Source organism: Corythoichthys intestinalis, chromosome 16 (genome assembly GCF_030265065.1).
Source record: "Corythoichthys intestinalis isolate RoL2023-P3 chromosome 16, ASM3026506v1, whole genome shotgun sequence".
Classification (NCBI taxonomy): domain Eukaryota; kingdom Metazoa; phylum Chordata; class Actinopteri; order Syngnathiformes; family Syngnathidae; genus Corythoichthys; species Corythoichthys intestinalis.
In genome coordinates this window covers 46,440,409-46,459,068 of record NC_080410.1, presented here as the reverse complement: position 1 = coordinate 46,459,068, position 18,660 = coordinate 46,440,409, and the positions used below count along the sequence as shown (strand labels likewise).

The 18,660-nt window shown below is 40.4% G+C and overlaps 1 protein-coding gene across 3 annotated transcripts in view; it reads right to left on the bottom strand.

Annotated features, from left to right (window-relative positions):
• Positions 1-1,260: 1,260 nt before the first annotated feature.
• LOC130904683 (cdc42 effector protein 4-like) overlaps positions 1,261-18,660 on the bottom strand; it is a 36,932-nt gene continuing 19,532 nt past the window's right edge. For all 3 annotated transcript variants that reach the window (XM_057817616.1, XM_057817618.1, XM_057817617.1), the window contains one exon: positions 1,261-6,127. In XM_057817616.1, the coding sequence (XP_057673599.1) occupies positions 5,106-6,059 (954 nt within the window). In that variant the 5' untranslated portion in view covers positions 6,060-6,127 and the 3' untranslated portion in view covers positions 1,261-5,105. The remainder of the gene's footprint in view (positions 6,128-18,660) is intronic.

Genomic DNA, 18,660 nt, shown 5'->3' with positions numbered 1-18,660 from the left:
AGGATGATCTTGCAACTGCAATCAAAGTGAGTTGGCACCAAATTGATGAAGAATACTCATCAAGTTCATACCTCAAGACCGCAAGCTATCATAAAAGCCAGAGGTGGTGCTAATACTAAAGAATGCTCGTGCGAAACTGGTGATTCCATGCTTTTTGCTAGGGGTTGTACATAAAAAAAAAAAAAAAAAAAAACTAAAGTCCGGTTAATTAAAAATGTTGAGTTCAATTTATTTATTTATGTAATGAATAAATTACTACGCATGAGTAAAATGTGTCAATTCACTAAAAATGTTGAGTTCAATTTACTTTTATATAATAAATTACAAGGGCTGTCAAAATTATGGCGTTAACGGGCGGTAATTAATTTTCAAAATTAATCACGTTAAAATATTTGACGCAATTAACGCACATGCCCCACTCAAACAGATTAAAATGACAGCACAGTGTGATGACTTGTTACTTGTGTTTTTTGTCTCCCTCTGCTGGCGCTTTGGTGTGACTGGTTTTATAAGTTTAAGCACTGAGCATTGTGTCATTATTCACATCAACAGTGGCGAGCTACTAGTTTATTTTTTGATTGAAAATTTTACAAATTTTATTAAAATTAAAACATTAAGAGGGGTTTTAAAATTTCTATAACTTGTACTAACATTTATCTTTTAAGAACTCCAAGTCTTTCTATCCATTAATCGCTTTAACAGAATGTTAATGTTAATGCCATCTTGTTGATTTATTGTTATCATAAACAAATACAGTACTTATATACAGCATGCTGAATGTATATATCCATCTTGTCCTATCTTTCCATTCCAACAATAATTTACAGAAAAATATGGCATATTTTATACATGGTTTGAATTGCGATTAATTACAATTAATTTTTAAGCTGTGATTAACTCGATCGAAAATTTTAATCGTTTTTCAGCCCTAATTATTACACATGAGTAGAAAGTGTCAATTTCCACTTATTAAAAAAAATTTAACTCATCTCTACGGTCTCATTTATCTTCTGACATCCAATCAGACGCTTCCATGAATAGACTCCGGTCAACCTGTGCCAATTCCTATTCATGACTCGTCGCTGTCAGCACTCATGAGCTCACACTTACCAGACGCGTCCGGCCGCAACTCGATTACTTCCTTCCACGTTGAAGGGTCCCACCTGCAGGAAACTGCTTTGTTTATCTTCATCACAAAAGGACTAAACCGCCTCCTAACGTTCTGGGACGACAAAACATACTTCAATGAATGATCACAAATTCTTTTATTGAAAAATATAGGTTATATTAGCTCATACAGGGGAAGAAAAAGCTAGAAAGGTAAAGGTAAGGCATAGGACAAAAAGCCCCCCTGGCACACACACAAAAATGTACACGGACCTTCATCATACACAGTAGTGTTATATTAATTTAGTGATTATCCTTTTACATGGAAGTGGGAGTCTCCCAATCATTAACAAAATTCTTTTTGGTGTACTAACAAGAACAACAATATATTTTGGCACTTTTCACCAAAGTGCAGCCACCGCACAAATCTGTATTTTTTTCACAAGCGTGATGCAACGACCACGATGTGGTGATGCAAAGTTGCAAATCCAAAACTTATCTTTTGCTGCTTCTGCATTTACATAAAACAAACAAAGGGATGAACGAAAACTGACAACTTGGATTTAATTGGGCCTGTCACCTTTGTTCTCCCAATTGTACCAACAACAGAGTTTAAAACAGTGACGGCGATTCACGTCAAATTTGTTTGAACTGTTACGACTGAACGATCATTGGCCGCCAGCCCTTCAAATGAATTGGACGTCTGTCGGTAGCAATGTAACCAATGAAATATATGTTAGATATATCAGAGAAATGGGAACACTTCGTTTGACAATGGTGTCACAAGACAGTCATAATTATGACACGACACTGTCAAGAGCACTAATGAATGCTTATGACGTATGTCATGAAGTGTCATTTGGCAATTTGTCATTTTAAAAGATGTAAATGGAGTTAGTGGCATAATTTGCCAGATGACACTTCATGACATCCATCATAAAAGCATTCATTAGTGCTCATGACAGTGTCATATCATAATTATAACCGTCTTATGACCCCACTGTTATATAAAGTGTTAACCTTTTACCACCCAAAAAGAGTTTTTTTTGGTAACACTATTTGACTGTGGCATGTGACTGTCATAAGACAGTCATAATTATGACATGACACTGTCATGAGCATTAATGAATGCTTATGACCGATGTCATGAAGCGTCATTTGGCAATTTGTCATTTTAAAAAATGTAAATGGAGTTAGTGGCACAATTTGCCAGATGACACTTCATGACATCCATCATAAAAGCATTCATTAGTGCTCATGACAGTGTCATATCATAATTATAACCGTCTTATGACCCCACTGTTATATAAAGTGTTAACCTTTTACCACCCAAAAAGAGTTTTTTTTGGTAACACTATTTGACTGTGGCATGTGACTGTCATAAGACAGTCATAATTATGACATGACACTGTCATGAGCATTAATGAATGCTTATGACCGATGTCATGAAGCGTCATTTGGCAATTTGTCATTTTAAAAAATGTAAATGGAGTTAGTGGCACAATTTGCCAGTAGACACTTCATGACAGCCGTCATAAGCATTCATTAGTGCTCATGACAGTGTCATATCATATTTATGACCGTCTTATGACCCCACTGTTATATAAAGTGTTAACCTTTTACCACCCAAAAATAGGTTTTTTTTGGTAACACTATTTGACTGTGGCATCACGTGACTGTCATAAGACAGTCATAATTATGACATGACACTGTCATGAGCAATAATGAATGCTTATGACGGATGTCATGAACAGTCATCCAGCAAATCATGTCACTAACTCATTTACGTATTTTAAATCCATTCAAAGTTAACATAATTTGCCAGATGAACCTTCGGGACATCTGTCATAAGCATTCATTAGTGCTCATAACAGTGTCGTGTCACAACTATGATGGTCTTATTAATCCACTGTTAAATAAAGTGTTACCCTTTTACTACACCAAAAAAAGCCCCAAAATTTATTGGTTTCTTTTTTTTTTTTGGTAACATTTGACAGTATCATACCGCTATCATAATTATGACATGAGACTTTCATGACTATTAAATGAATGCTTATGGACAGATGTCATTAGGTGTCATCTGGCAAATTATGTCACTAATCCATTTACATCTTTTACAATGAAAAATCGCCAAATGACATTTAATCACATCTGTCATAAACATTCATTAATGCTCATGACAGTGTCACGTCATAATTATGACAGTCTTCTGACCCCACTGTTAAATAAAGTTTTACCGCCCCAAAATGTAATTACTTTTTTTGGTAACATTTCATTTGACAGTGGCATCATATCACTGTCATAATTATGACATGCCAATGTCATGAGGATTAATGAATGCTTATGACAGATGTCATTAAGTGTCATCTGGCAAATTATGTCACAAACTCCATTTACGTCTTTTAAAATGACAAATTGTCAAATGAAACTTCATGACATCTGTCATAAGCATTCATTAGTGCTCTTGACAGTGTCGTGTCATAATTATTTACTTAAATATTTACTTTTATATCCAAATATGGCAAATTGTCACTTTTAAATGGATGGAAAAGATCCGGACTGGAAATAATGGAGTTGGTGACAAAATTTGCCACGTCATGATAACTTTGCCAGATGACACTTTGTGACATCTGTCACAAGCATTCGTTAATGCTCATGACAGTGTCATATCATAATTATGATGGCCTTATGACAGTCTTATGAACCCACTGTTAAATAAAGTGTTAACCTTCTACGGCCCAAAACAGCCCTAAAATTTTATGAGTTTTTTTTTTTGTAATACTTTTTTTGACAGTGGTATCATATGACTGTCATAAGATGGTCATAGTTATGACGTGAAACAGTCATAAGTATTCATGAATGCTTATGACAGATGTCATAAAGTGTCATCCGCCTTACTAACTCCATTTACAGCTTTTAAATCCAAATGACACCTATCATAAGCATTCACTAATGCTCATGACAGTGTCATTTCATAATTATGACGGTCTTATGACAGTTTCATGAACCCACTGTCAGAGTTTTTTTTTGTATATTTTACAGTGGTTTCACAAGACAGTCATAATTATGACATGACACCGTCATGTATATTAAAGAATTCTTATGACAGATGTCATGAAGTGTCATCCGGCAAATTATGTTACTAACTCCATTTACATCTTTGAAATCCAAATGACAATTCATGAAATCTGTCATAAGCATTCAATAATGCTCATGACAGTGTCATGTCATAATTATGACGGTCTTATGACAGTCTTATGAACCCATTGTCAAATTAAGTGTTACCCTTTCACCAGCCAAAAACGCCCCAAAATTGAATGTTTTTTTTTTTTTTTTGGCAACACCATTTTACAGTGGTGTCACAAGACAGTCATAATTATGACATGACACTGTCATGACCATTAATAAATGCTTATGCAGATGTCATGAAGTGTCATCCGGCATATTATGTCACTAACCCCATTTACATAATCCTTTCAAAACTGACAAATTGCCAAATGACACTTCATGACATCCGTCATAAGCATTCATTAATGTTCATGACGGTGTCATATCATAATTATGACGCTCTTATGACGCCACTGTCAAATAATGTGTTACCAGAGAAATTACATGACTGCGGCTTTGAGACGAACACATTTGCACTTTTGCGTGGAAACGTCTCGCTTTACACTTGACATCCTCTATTCGGGTCTTGTTTCCAGTCTGGAATGCACAGCTGCCGAGCGGAAAAAGAGAAGAATTCCACAGGATGCGGCGACACTGGCACTTGTCAACTATATTCCAAAGGCTGAGAAATAAGCCACGCGGTTATCTTGTGGCGGGACGTGTCGAATGCGAGACGCTGGGGGAAACTATGTTTTTTCCTTTCCAAGCTGTCCTCGGTGGCCCTCTTCTGGAATGTTCCATATTCAAAGTGAGAAGAGGGGAGGGGGCAGGAAAAACAGATTCCTGATTCCCACTCGCGATGCTTTATGTAAACAACATTCCAGAGTTTCTCATACGCGAATCTCATCGTCGTCATCGTCGTCTAGGAAAGACGAGAAGTTGCTCTCCTCTTCTGGAGGGGCACTGAAGGTGGCGCTGTCCGTGTCTCCTGCATACACGTGGGCCTTCTCGTCCAGGGCGGCCGAGCCAGAGCTGGATACAGAGCAGCTGTCCGCTTGCCTCAAGTGTTTGGGGAGGACCTCCGGAGTGTACCGGGGGGTGTACGGACCCTCCGGCTCGGGTCTTGGAGGCGCTTCCGTGTACTCTACTGTCGAGGTTGCCATTTTTTCGGCGCGGTCGTCGTCTTCGTGGGCGCTAAGAGGTGGGGAGGCGCGGCCTTCGCTGCTTTTTCCTTCCTCGTAGCCGAGATCGTCATCCTCCTTCTCCATAACGCCGAGGATGTCGCCCAGCATGGACGGCCCGAGGTCCACGTGGAAGGACATGACTGACTCGGCGTGCTTCATCCCGCCGTCTGGGGGGCTCCATCTTTCGGGGAGCTCGCCGGGTTCCCCGAAACGGCGCTCCTCCAGCTCTAGGAAGTGCACGGCGTTAGCCGTGGCGGCGACGCTGTCCCCGGATTGCTTCAGCGGACTCTGCGACGGGCTCCCGACGTCGTCGTTGAGGAACGGCAACGACATGGCGTTCTTCACATAAGTCGGCGAGCCTTCGGAGACTGCAGGAGGGTGGTCTACGCGGGTCGTGGACTGGGAGCGCTTGCTGCTCCGGAAGGTGCGCGAAAGCAAACCCGGCCTAGGGGAGCCAGGGAAGGAGGCGGTCTGGGCAGGGGGCTCGCCTGAGCGCGTGCTCAGGAAGGAGGTGTCACCGAAAGCGTCGCCGCTGCGGCCCACGTGCATTGTGTGGCGGAAGTCGCCCAGTGGTGCGCTGATCATCTCGCGAGTCAGGTCGCTGCGGGAACGCCGCGTCTTCTGTGACGAGCCCGACACCAGTTGCTTGAGGATCGGCATGGCGGCAAGTTTTCTTAGCGCGGGAAGAAAATCCGGTGTGGACGAGCCTCAATGGTCAGCATCCAGACCTGAAAGAAAAATAGAGTTTCACACAAAATGCACTGACTACAGGAAATGTCATTTTACACTCATAATGCTGACTGAGCTACCATGACAAACACTTATCGAACAGCGCCCGCCATTTTCTCTATCTGTGTCTACTTCCTGCCAACATACATTCTTCAGCAATATCCAATAGCAATCATTCATTATGGCAGCACCTTTCTAGTTTACGAACTCATTGGCTGCCATAGATGTCCATTTGACGTGCCAAGGGCCAGCCCAGTTTTTATAAACCTGGCGAGCTGCCTTTTGCCAGACTAATACAGTGTCACAAATAAAAAGTTTGTACACAGTGATCCCTCGCCACTTCACGCTTCAAACTTTGCACCCTCAGTGCATCGCGGATTTTTTTTTTTTCAATAGATAAATAAATATAGTATTTTATAAAGCTGTCCCGATCACGTAGTCTCACTCTCCTGCTGCTTTTCTTGGTCAGGAGTGCACTTGTTAAAGTTAACAATGATTGACAGGCGCTAATGTTTGCATGCGTTAATCATTGTTTAGCTTGTTAAACACTTGCTGTGGCAACTCATTGTGTGTAAATGAGCAGCGTGAGGGGATTCGAGTGGACTCACTCATGAAGCATTTAATAAAGACAAGCATTTTTCTATGTTGTTCCTTTTCAAAAATAATTCGGTGGGACAGTTACACGTTTAAAACTTATAATTATCACATTTGTAGTACTTAAAAACTATTTATTAAAATATAGTGTATATATTTACATTAAAGTTTTTTTTTTAATTATACTTTGGGGAAAAAAGTAAAAAAAAAACATGTCTTATATGCATCTCTTTTCAATGCTAAATCCACAAATAAGTACATTGAACTAGGGCTGCAGCTATCGATTATTTTAGTAGTTGAATAATAGGTGAACTAGTGAACCGGGTATGTTGTCCTGGGCCTCAGGACCATAGGGGCCCCAAATGACCCTCAATTTATTTTACTTTACATTCACATATCTCTCTTTTTTTTTTTTTTTTTTAAATTCAAATTATTGTCTGATTAAATATTATGTTCTACTCGATATATACCTAAAAACTTTAACATATTAAAATATATATTTTTTTCCTTTTTTTGCACAACATCCCCCTCCACCCTACCCCCACTGTCTTAGCCGAGAATGGTTTGACCCCGCTCTGGCGCACTCAAGGCTACACAACGTACGTGCCCTGAAATGGGAAATTAAAATCTGTCATTGTTATAAACTCCAAACATGGCGAGTCATCATAAATCGGGTGCGAAGAAAAGAAAAAGAGATTAAGATCATTGAGGTGAACGAGAAAAAAAAATGAAGTTTTTAAAAGGGCGACAAGAAGCCCGAGAATTACGGCTAGAGTTGGCTGTGGACTGTGATGTCGGTAAGTGAACAACAGCCGCTAACACTGAACGTTTACATTCAAGATCACCGTGCCCAAAGCCAGATTCGAGTTTGTCACCCGGCGCTTGTAGCCTATTGAGCTGCGGTATGACAAGACATGCTGCTCGCGTTGAGCCGAGGAGAGAGAAGGTGATGGGAGATCAGGGATATATGTTAGTCTGTAGGGAGCAGGTGCACGAGGCCGAACACTCGTGTCCGGCGGCTGGATTTATCTTGGGTTAACAACCCACTGTGTATTATAGCAAACGCTAATACGGATCCATTACCGAAACAGCACAAACAATATACAATATCACAAGGCAGGTTTAACGAAGCCATGCTCTCCATTGCTCAAAAACTGGATTTCACTGATGTTATAAATAACTTCGAAAAATCTAGGTGCATCACTGAGGGCTTGATCACCCCAGGGATGTGGAGGAGGCAGGCACTGGATGTTTAGTCATACCGTTTTGTTGCTTAGCAGGCAGACATAGCACTCTCCGTTGTATTGTGTTGTAGCCTACATGGGACAATATAAACAAACAATTTCCATCTATTGTGTCAAATCACATTACGGTCTGTTAAATTTAACTGTCCGTCTCAAATAATTTGAAAATGTACACTTTCGTTGCTTGCAAAGCGTTAAAAGTATGTTGTCGTGATAAGCCGGTGGCAGGGGTGGGGTGGCCCTATTATGGTCTTTTGTCCCCGGGCCCCTGCAAGTCTGATGACAGCCCTGCTCGAGTTAATTGATTAATCGCTGAAGCACTCCATAAAATTACCTTATTGTAATACTCTAGTCTTTACCATAGTTAATAGCGAATAACGTATAAGTCATAATTTAAAAATTCCTGTGAACTTTACATTTTCATTTGACCCCCCCCCCCCCTCACAAAACATGGTGGCAATCAGAACACTTGTCTACCACCAGACTTTCCAAGTTTTCTGTGAGAAATCCTTTAAATGGGCACTTTAAAATGAAGATGGAATAAAAACTCCGAGGCCACTAATTTAATGTCAATCTCTAAAACAAGCAGGCAGCGAAAAATGAGCCCTCACGCGCTCTTTTAAACACCAAATCTTCAAAATGATCGCCAAACATACCAATTGAGCACTTCAGCCGCCCATCTGTCAGGGATAACTGCTTCCAATTGGGCCGCATTTGAGATAATTTCCTCATCAAGGTGTCGAATGTGCCCGTAATGGCTGCCTTAAACTTCCAGTGCAATGTCATGAGTGAATCCCTGATATTTTTGTCAGTCATTGACTTCCAATCCCTTTTGAAATGACAGAAGCGCAGCCACTATATGAGAAAAGGTGAAACATCAGCGTTATTTTTAGTGGAACTGATTACAAATCCATAAAGAACACGCAAAAAAAAAAAAAAATGAAAATGAAACCATCAATTATGCTCAAAGATCACAATGCTTATACAGCGCTTTTCCAACATAGTGACGTGACCTCAAAACGGCACTAAAAACACCGCCAGGAATGTTTTAAAAAGGAAAATGTGGTCGAGGCTTCCACGCAAACCACGCAGTACTGAGCAAAAGTATTTGGACACCATTGTTTTGACAATCGGCTTCTGCGATATTAAAACATGCCATCCATTCCAGACACAGGAAAACCCTGAAGCTGTTACCACTTCCTCAGGTGGCGCCCTGCAAGTCGAGCATGGGGTGTCTCATTAAGACAAAACACATGAAAAGAGAGGAGCTGCAGCCATGGTGGTCTACTGAGGGCAAAGCACTTCCTGTGCAGATGGAAAATTACCACAGTTGCACTTCCAAGTTATCACGCAGATACTTTAAGTGTGCATCACACTTAAATTCTCACGTTGTTGACACAACAACTTTGGATTTATCACTAACAACACTTAATTTGTCACATCACCAGCCAAGCCGCCACTTCCTGTTCAACAATTTCCGAACAGCATCTACAGACGTACACTGGCACCTCTAGACACATTTGTCACGAATCAAAGACGTTTTTAGTGGTGGTCGACATAATACGTGATTTTCAAATGCAAATGGTGAAAAACACAAGACTGAAAAAGCAGTTTCTGCTCTTGCACTTCTCTTTTAAAGAAACTGTGTTTTAAGCCAAAACAACTGTTGTGTTTGATAGAACAATATGTCTATATGCTGCCATAGCAGATTCATGGTGCATTAAGTCCCCAAACAATTTTTAATTTGTCCGTTTTACCCTGGAAACCCCCGTTTACAGACTTCATGCAGCAGCTTTTGTTTCAACCCAGCCATAACACGAATTGATTATATTAATTATTCAAAATGTATGTCATTTTTAGCTCAGAATCATTAATTGATGTCTAATATTTCATTTAAAAAGAAAAAAAAAAAAGACTGAAAAATTATTCACTTGCATATTTTAAACAAATTACGTCACCATGTAAAAAATGGTGTCTGTAAAAAAGTCACGGATATCTACCACATAACTATCGCTTAATTTTATTTATTTTTTGTTATTGTCGCATTTTTTCAGATACGTTAGATGATAAATATTCGATCTGAACAAAGAAAAAAAAAAAAAAAAAAAAAAAAACGTTTGAAAGGGTAAATTTATGAAAAATAAAATCTCAACCACTCCTTGATGTCTGCGATTTTTGCATCGCAACCCTTGTTATATTACCATATTTAACCCATAAAATCCCCCAAAAATCCAGCTGTGGCCATTCACAGCTGTGTCTTGACACTCGGTGATACATGGAGTTTTTGGATTGAAACAAGGTACGCGATTATATCTTGTTAAAGTCATGGCGTCTGTAATTCTGCTCTCATGTGCTCTCACCTCCAGATAGGGTTTTGCTGATTAAAAAAAAAAAATGGTTTTTTTCAAAATGCCTTCCTGTTCATAATTTTTCTTCCCCCAGAAAGTTGAGATTTTAAGCTTTCCAATTATGTATCACACATGACTATCGGACAATTTTGAAATTTGGCCAAACTGGGGGTCTCAGAGCGGAACTTCAAGTCACCTGTTTTCCGTCAGATGCCATTGCAGTTATCAAAAAAAAAAAAAAAAAAAAAAAAAAAAAAAAAAAATTTTTTTTTTTTTTTTAAATTCAGCCAATTGCCGATCGCCAAAGCCGATATTTTTTTTTTTTTTTTTTTTTTTAGAGGGAACCTCAGACAAAGACTTGTAGGCTCGAATTATTTTTCTTTTACTAAAATATGTTATTAGAAACACACATTATTGTCATCGATTTAAAAATCTACAATATTTAGTACATGCTTTGACCTGCTGCGGGAACCATGTTTTACACGCGCAATGCACGCTGGGGGCGATGATGCATCTGGTCAGTGCTGGGCTAGCTAGCAAGCAAAGCGAGTATGACCACTGGCATGATTTTGTCACATTCTGCTGCTGGTCAGATTGTTTTGTGACAGAGCTGTGGGAGGGGTTCCCAACGTCATACCTGCGTCCAATTCCAGCTCATCAGCAGTGTCTTGAACCGATCCTAGGCGGCTTGCCAAGATATTGACTTGCTGCATTTTGGCAGTTTGTATATCCCTTCATGGCTAGTTGCATCATTGCCTTGTTTTTTTTCGTTTGTCTGCCTCTCACCTCTCACGGACCCTTTTTCTGTCTCCCTTTTCAAGATCGCGTGTTTCATTCTGTGTTCAATAAACCCTATGTTATTGTTGTCTGATTGCAGTCTGTCGCTCGGCATTGGGTTGGGAGGGAGCGAACCCGCCGCTGGCCGAGCGGCGACTTGCAATGCTGTGCTGCGTTACATTTTTTTTTCTTCCCCAAACTCCTCCAACTGGATTCTGGTCTTCTTGGTCTAGTGCAGGGGTCTGCAACCCTGGTCCTTCAGAGCCGCTATCCAGCTTGTTTTCCATGTCTCCCTCCTTTTAGCACACCTGAATCAAATGATCAGGATCGTTATTAGGCTCCTGCAGAGCTTGCTGATGAGCTGATCATTTCATTTAGGTGTGTTCAAGGAGGGATACATGGAAAACAAGCTGGATAGCGGCTCTCAAGGACCAAGGTTGCAGACCCCTGGTCTAGTGTGAAAGAGCAGGGTTTGTCCACCACTTTCATGGCCAAAATCAAGCACTTTTTAGGGACATTTAAAACCAATTTCCCCAGTACCTATTAAACAATATCCTAATGTTTTTTTGTTTTTTTTTCAATGACCAGGCAGAATAAAAATAAAAGTATGCAAACGTATTTCAAAATGTTCTACGATCCAGAAGGCTCGAGAAATTTAGTTTGAAAGGTGCAGATTCTGAAACCCCCTGCGTTCTCGGCGGCTGTGAGCGTTTTGTGGCAACCTCTGAACGTGTCCTATTGCAGAGGCTAGTGTTGAGATAGCATTTGGTGGGCGTAGACACACAGGTCACGGCCGATGAAACCTTGATAAATGCGCTTTCTTGGAAGTTTGGGACACTGGGAAAATGGTTCTCACTCTTACAAATGCTAAGCTAAATGATGTCTTGATGTACGTTTGTACAACAAAAAAACTATTCCGTTCTCACCGAAACTAGTCAAGCTCTTTACAAGGCTATTATAATCTCTCCCTACTCCTAAAATAAGTGACCGTTTTCTTGTTGATCAAGAACCAGGCGAGTAGGCAGAATCCTAGCGGCGACGAAGCCGAGCATGATGGATTAAACGTAAACTGGCAGAGGAAGGTGTGGAAGTCGCAGGAAAAAAATGTGACAAAAAGAGGAATTGGTTGTGCAATAGAAGTATTGTACTAATCCACAGCAAATGCACATGTATGTATTTAAATACTACTTATTTGGATCCCGTTTGCTTAATTGAACTCCAAACTAACCACGCACGGGGAAGAAAAATAAGTGTCCACAGTATCAGGCTTTAATGCTACTCTCTGACAGGTCACAATAATGTTCCCACCTGTACCGAATACCCTCTCAGAGCTAGCGTTCTTATCACATCAGTGTCCTCTGGTGTTCTGGTGGTGTAATTCCAGTTAAAATATATCGCCTTATAGCGAACCTTTTTATTGTTTCTGTTGACAAAAATTATATGACGATAATTATTGCTATCGTTTTATCGTCCAGTGTTAGGCATAGCAGTAGCATGCCGTTTGGTGGACGGAGACACACGTCACGGCCGATGAAACCTTAATGTGCTTTATTGGAAGTTTGGGACACCGGAAAAATGGCTCGCACTCCTCCAATTGCTAAGCTAAATGATGTCTCGATGTACGTTTGTACAACAAAAAACGATTCCATTCTCGCTGAAATTAGTAAAGCTCTTTACAAGGCTATTATCATCTGTCCTACTCCTTAAAACAAGTGGCCGTTTTCTTGTCGATCAAAAATCCAGGCGAGTAGGCAGAGTCCTAGCGGCGACGAAGCCGAGCCAAGTGGCTCCCGGCCGGATTAAACGGTGACTGGCAGAGGAGGTGTGAAAGTCGCAGAAAAAAATGTGACAAAAAGAGGAATTGGTCGTGCAATAACAGTAAAAACTAAACCACATTAAATTTTTAAACCTTGGAAAGTGAAAACACAACAGTAAAATCCATGCATGTTCAAGGACCTGTACAAACAATGTAAGAGACTAAATTCAATACAACAACCTTCCATCAATGTGGCTTATATCTTGCCCACACACACAAGTTTATTATTCCAGCTCCATGCAAGAGGGCTGCTAATTTACAGCTAGCAGAAAAAAAAAAACCCCGAAAGGAATTCTGGGTGAGATAGACTGCGAAAGGGAAAAAAACAACAACCCGAAGACAGACAAAAGTACTAATTGTGAGTCTGGATCCACTCTTTTCTAAATCACAACCCCCACAGGCCTGGATCATGTGACACCGTTCACATGTTTGTTCCACTGCACGTTTGATACACGGAATTAAAAGCAGCAGCGAATGTGAAACCAGCTAAATTTGAACGTAGCCCATTTTTTATTTATAGCATTTTTACGTGTGACTGTGCATACATGTGTTGGTGTCCATGTGAAATAGGAGGGGGGGGGGGGGGGGGAAGGAGGGGGAGCCTGAGAAGGCAGCATTTGGCGTGGGAACGGCGAGGTCACCACACAAGAGGCTTGACTTTGTAAACACACTAACAACACTCATTGGCTGACAGCAAACAGGGAGGACACGCCACAGAAATGCCAGGGCATTGGCGTAGTTTTACTTAAAAAATGTACCAGATAATGGCAGATTTATACTCCCATGTAAGTTTTACTCAGCAGATGGGAGTATTAACAAAAACACTGACAAATTGAAATGAAAAATAATCCAATTTAAAAAGGGTATGCACTGCAGCTCAAATTAAAATGTTCCTCCAGTTCTCATGTGATGTTTATCCACTCATCGAGTCAAAACAATGTAATTATACGCCCATGATAGCGCTACTGTGATTTGTTAAGACAAAGCTGCTTTAACCTGCTTTTACAGCGCATCACCATTTTCTCTCTGTCTAGAACTCCAATCGGTGCTACCTTGTCGCAATCAAGCTTAGATTTCGAATAGTAGTGGTTTTGTTTTATTTAAAACAGATCTTTTTTGTCTAATTTATTTACTTACTAATTTACTGATTTAATTTTCTCTAAATTTTTAATTGCTAGCTTGTTGGTCTGTTAACCTTGAAAGCCAGGAAAGTCTTGGACAAAATACTAAGACATGACCTGTTAAATGTCTGCGTAATCTCAGTGTCAGTCGAAAGGGGCTTAAAGTGCATGTGACACGAAAAAGCATGTTTATTCCATAATACACGCGGTATTTTATGCTCCTGAATGATATGGACCGCTTGGATGTGTGTGGAAGCAATCGCTATATTTATTCAGTTTTTTTAATCCCGCGCCATGAAAATGAGTGACTTCCGGCTTCGGTCTTGCACTGAGGAGGAGGGCGCTGTGACGTGTACGGATGAAGGCGTCCTCTTCACTATACAGCCGTACTGTTGTGTATGAGGACTAAGGATTCAGCTGATTTTGCGGATTAATACGTTTATTTTTCGCATCACGACAGCCAAACGGGTGCAGAAAAATCTTGCTGTATGAGGGAGAGGCGTGTGCGCCTTTGTGGAGTTTCAAAAGGTTCCCATTCACCGTGGATATTGGCCAAAACAAGCCCTACTACTGTGGGACCATTGGACTTACGAGGAAGTGAGTAAACATTGCGTTTTGGATTATGTCAAATACTGGGATCATTTTAATATGTACAGTGCCTTGCAAAAGTATTCGGCCCCCTTGAATCTTGCAACCTTTCGCCACATTTCAGGCTTCAAACAAAGATATGAAATTTAATTTTTTTGTCAAGAATCAACAACAAGTGGGACACAATCGTGAAGTGGAACAACATTTATTGGATAATTTAAACTTTTTTAACAAATAAAAAACTGAAAAGTGGGGCATGCAATATTATTCGGCCCCTTTACTTTCAGTGCAGCAAACTCACTCCAGAAGTTCAGTGAGGATCTCTGAATGATCCAATGTTGTCCTAAATGACCGATGATGATAAATAGAATCCAACTGTGTGTAATCAAGTCTCCGTATAAATGCACCTGCTCTGTGATAGTCTCAGGGTTCTGTTTAAAGTGCAGAGAGCATTATGAAAACCAAGGAACACACCAGGCAGGTCCGAGATACTGTTGTGGAGAAGTTTAAAGCCGGATTTGGATACAAAAAGATTTTCCAAGCTTTAAACATCTCAATGAGCATTGTGCAAGCCATCATATTGAAATGGAAGGAGCATCAGACCACTGCAAATCTACCATGACCCGGCCGTCCTTCCAAACTTTCTTCTCAAACAAGGAGAAAACTGATCAGAGATGCAGCCAAGAGGCCCATGATCACTCTGGATGAACTGGAGAGATCTACAGCTGAGGTGGGAGAGTCTGTCCATAGGACAACAATCAGTCGTACACTGCACAAATCTGGCCTTAATGGAAGAGTGGCAAGAAGAAAGCCATTTCTCAAAGATATCCATAAAAAGTCTCGTTTAAAGTTTGCCACAAGCCACCTGGGAGACACACCAAACATGTGGAAGAAGGTGCTCTGGTCAGATGAAACCAAAATTGAACTTTTTGGCCACAATGCAAAACGATATGTTTGGCGTAAAAGCAACACAGCTCATCACCCTGAACACACCATGCCCACTGTCAAACATGGTGGTGGCAGCATCATGGTTTGGGCCTGCTTTTCTTCAGCAGGGACAGGGAAGATGGTTAAAATTGACGGGAAGATGGATGCAGCCAAATACAGGAACATTCTGGAAGAAAACCTGTTGGTATCCGCACAAGACCTGAGACTGGGACTGAGATTTATCTTCCAACAGGACAATGATCCAAAACATAAAGCCAAATCTACAATGGAATGGTTCAAAAATAAACGTATCCAGGTGTTAGAATGGCCAAGTCAAAGTCCAGACCTGAATCCAATCGAGAATCTGTGGAAAGAGCTGAAGACTCCTGTTCACAAACACTCTCCATTCAACCTCACTGAGCTCGAGCTGTTTTGCAAGGAAGAATGGGCAAGAATGTCAGTGTCTCGATGTGCAAAACTGATAGAAACATACTCCAAGCGACTTGCAGCTGTAATTGGAGCAAAAGGTGGCGCTACAAAGTATTAACGCAAGGGGGCCGAATAATATTGCACGCCCCACTTTTCAATTTTTTATTTGTTAAAAAAGTTTAAATTATCCAATAAATTTTGTTCCACTTCACGATTGTGTCCCACTTGTTGTTGATTCTTGACAAAAAAATTAAAATTTTATATCTTTATGTTTGAAGCCTGGAATGTGGCGAAAGGTTGCAAGTTTCAAGGGGGCCGAATACTTTTGCAAGGCACTGTAAGTGGCTTGCATTTTGTGGCTGACATGCATGCGGCACAACACCGGCGGCTTGTCGCACATCCACCCGCCGGGAGAGCACTATATTCGGCTTATTGTGCTCATGTAGCCGGTGTTCTGTCAACTTTTCCGACCGATCAGAAATTGCAACTTTGAGTTAAAAAGAGCCGCGAATACAGCGATTAGAAAGTAAACACTACAAATTTTAAATTAAGGACTACTTACGTTTGATCATTGATAGGCATTTAAAAAGCTGTCGTCATGCACGTTAGCTGCACAACAACTGCAGTCGCCCTCCTCCGAGGAACGAGCTGTAAATTGCTCTCCGGCGAAGACAATCGACAACCCAGTCGTCATGTCAAAACATCCGAGCTAGTTATGTGTGATTTTCCACTTTGAAGACTTTGAAAGATCCCTCGGTTCGGGTTAGCATGTCGGCTAGCTGTCACGCCTTTTGGTGTGTTTACATTCTCCGAAGCCGGGGAAGGGAAATGACGTATGTCAGATTTAGGTGTCATAAAATATTGTTCGGGAGGTGCGACAGTAAAGGTGAAGTGGACAGTTTTGACCATTATGGAGTAATTTTTCCATGTCGTCCTGATTAAGTGCATTTTTATTATTTCATATTCCATTTAGCACAAGACTTATTTGTCATGACCATGCCATTTATTTAGCAATTGGGGAAAATACTTGGATAAAAAGAATATCCTGTAAAAATATTGAAGTAAAGAGACTGAAACAATGAAATTTTGTGGGTCTCTTCGTCGCGTTTTCCTCGTTCTGAATAATTCCCCCTCAATGGGCTGAACAGTAAAACCGATGAGCCCAGTCTCCCGCTGACGTCATCCACCTGTTGGGGACGCTAGAGCCTTACACTGGTAAGCGTGGCTAACCGGCAGATTAAAAGACTAATTTCTCGTCATCTGCGCTTTGCTAAATTGTTGTATATAGTCGAATCGTCTCAAAATATGATTCTAATTCATATAATAATGCTATTTAAGACTTTTTTTCTCCGGTTGTATGCTCTTTAAGTGGTTAGTTAGTACATTGTCTTTTTTCCATTAGCCTCAATGTAGCAATGCTAACGTTTTACAATGTTTAATATAGAAGTATTTTCTTATTTTGTATGTCTGAACTTTAATTCTACGGCGTGTCTAGACAATAAACATCCGTGAAAGCTACTGGAGTCTCATATGCAAAAAAACATGCAAGTGTGCCGAGCGCACACAGCACACGCACGCACAAATGTATGTACGTGGCGATAAATCGCACCCCGGGAAAATTACCGCCCTCAATTTTATTTACCGCGCGATAATTTGATTTATTGTATATCGCGCAAGGGCACTTTTTGCTCGGTATGGGACATTAATAAGACCAAACAGATTGGGTGAACGGGGGTCAGGGCTACATTTCTCACGAATATGAACCTGATTAATTGATATGCTAAATCAGGGGTGCTCGTGACGTCGATCACAATGACCTGAGTCAATTGCAAAGCTAGTATTATTAATCGCAAAGCTAGCGTGGGTAGCTCGCGGCATCCCCCAAAAAACACTTTTTAAAAAATGGACGTAATTATGATTGTTGTGGTTATGTTGTGATGTGTGAGCTACGTATGAGGTTATGCAGCACCCCTGGCTCTTCAGCAGCTTCTTGCAAACATTTTTCCTAGTTCCATAGTGTTAGAGTGTTAGAGTTCACTACATTTCACAATTTAATGTTAACTAGGGGTGCACGATATCCATTTTCTCAAACCGATAACTTCCTGCTCCTTAAGGCCGATACGATAACCAATAATATATATATATATAATTTTTCAATGTATATCCGCCTTAGTTTTTGAACACCCTTAGGTCAAAAATACTAGTGGTTGATTCTGCATACATTTGCCTTTGACCGAACCCCAGAATTTTCATGATGACATGAACATTCATTCATTCATTCATTTTCCATGTATTATAAGAAACAAAACAAAGAAAAGAACAGTTTTCACTTCAAACAAAGTGCCCATATTATTTTTTTCAAATAAATATAATTTCAATCAATCACAATCAATCAGTCAGTATCATTGACTATGTGTTCCCCTGAACAATGAGCACTGAAAACAAACATAAACCCAACAGGTATTGTGTTTTGTCAGCAGATAAAACATTTGGTGCAACAGGAAAGGAGACTTTTGTCATCTTGGGCCATGAAACAACTTTCTTAACCTGGCAATTATACTGTAGAACAGCAAGCCTGTCAATAATCAAAAGGCCTCTCAAGAACTTGTAAACATAACAATGTAAAATGCAAATATTTGCTAATTGTCATTGTCTGGTTTATAACTCAGTGAAGGTAAAATATGGCCT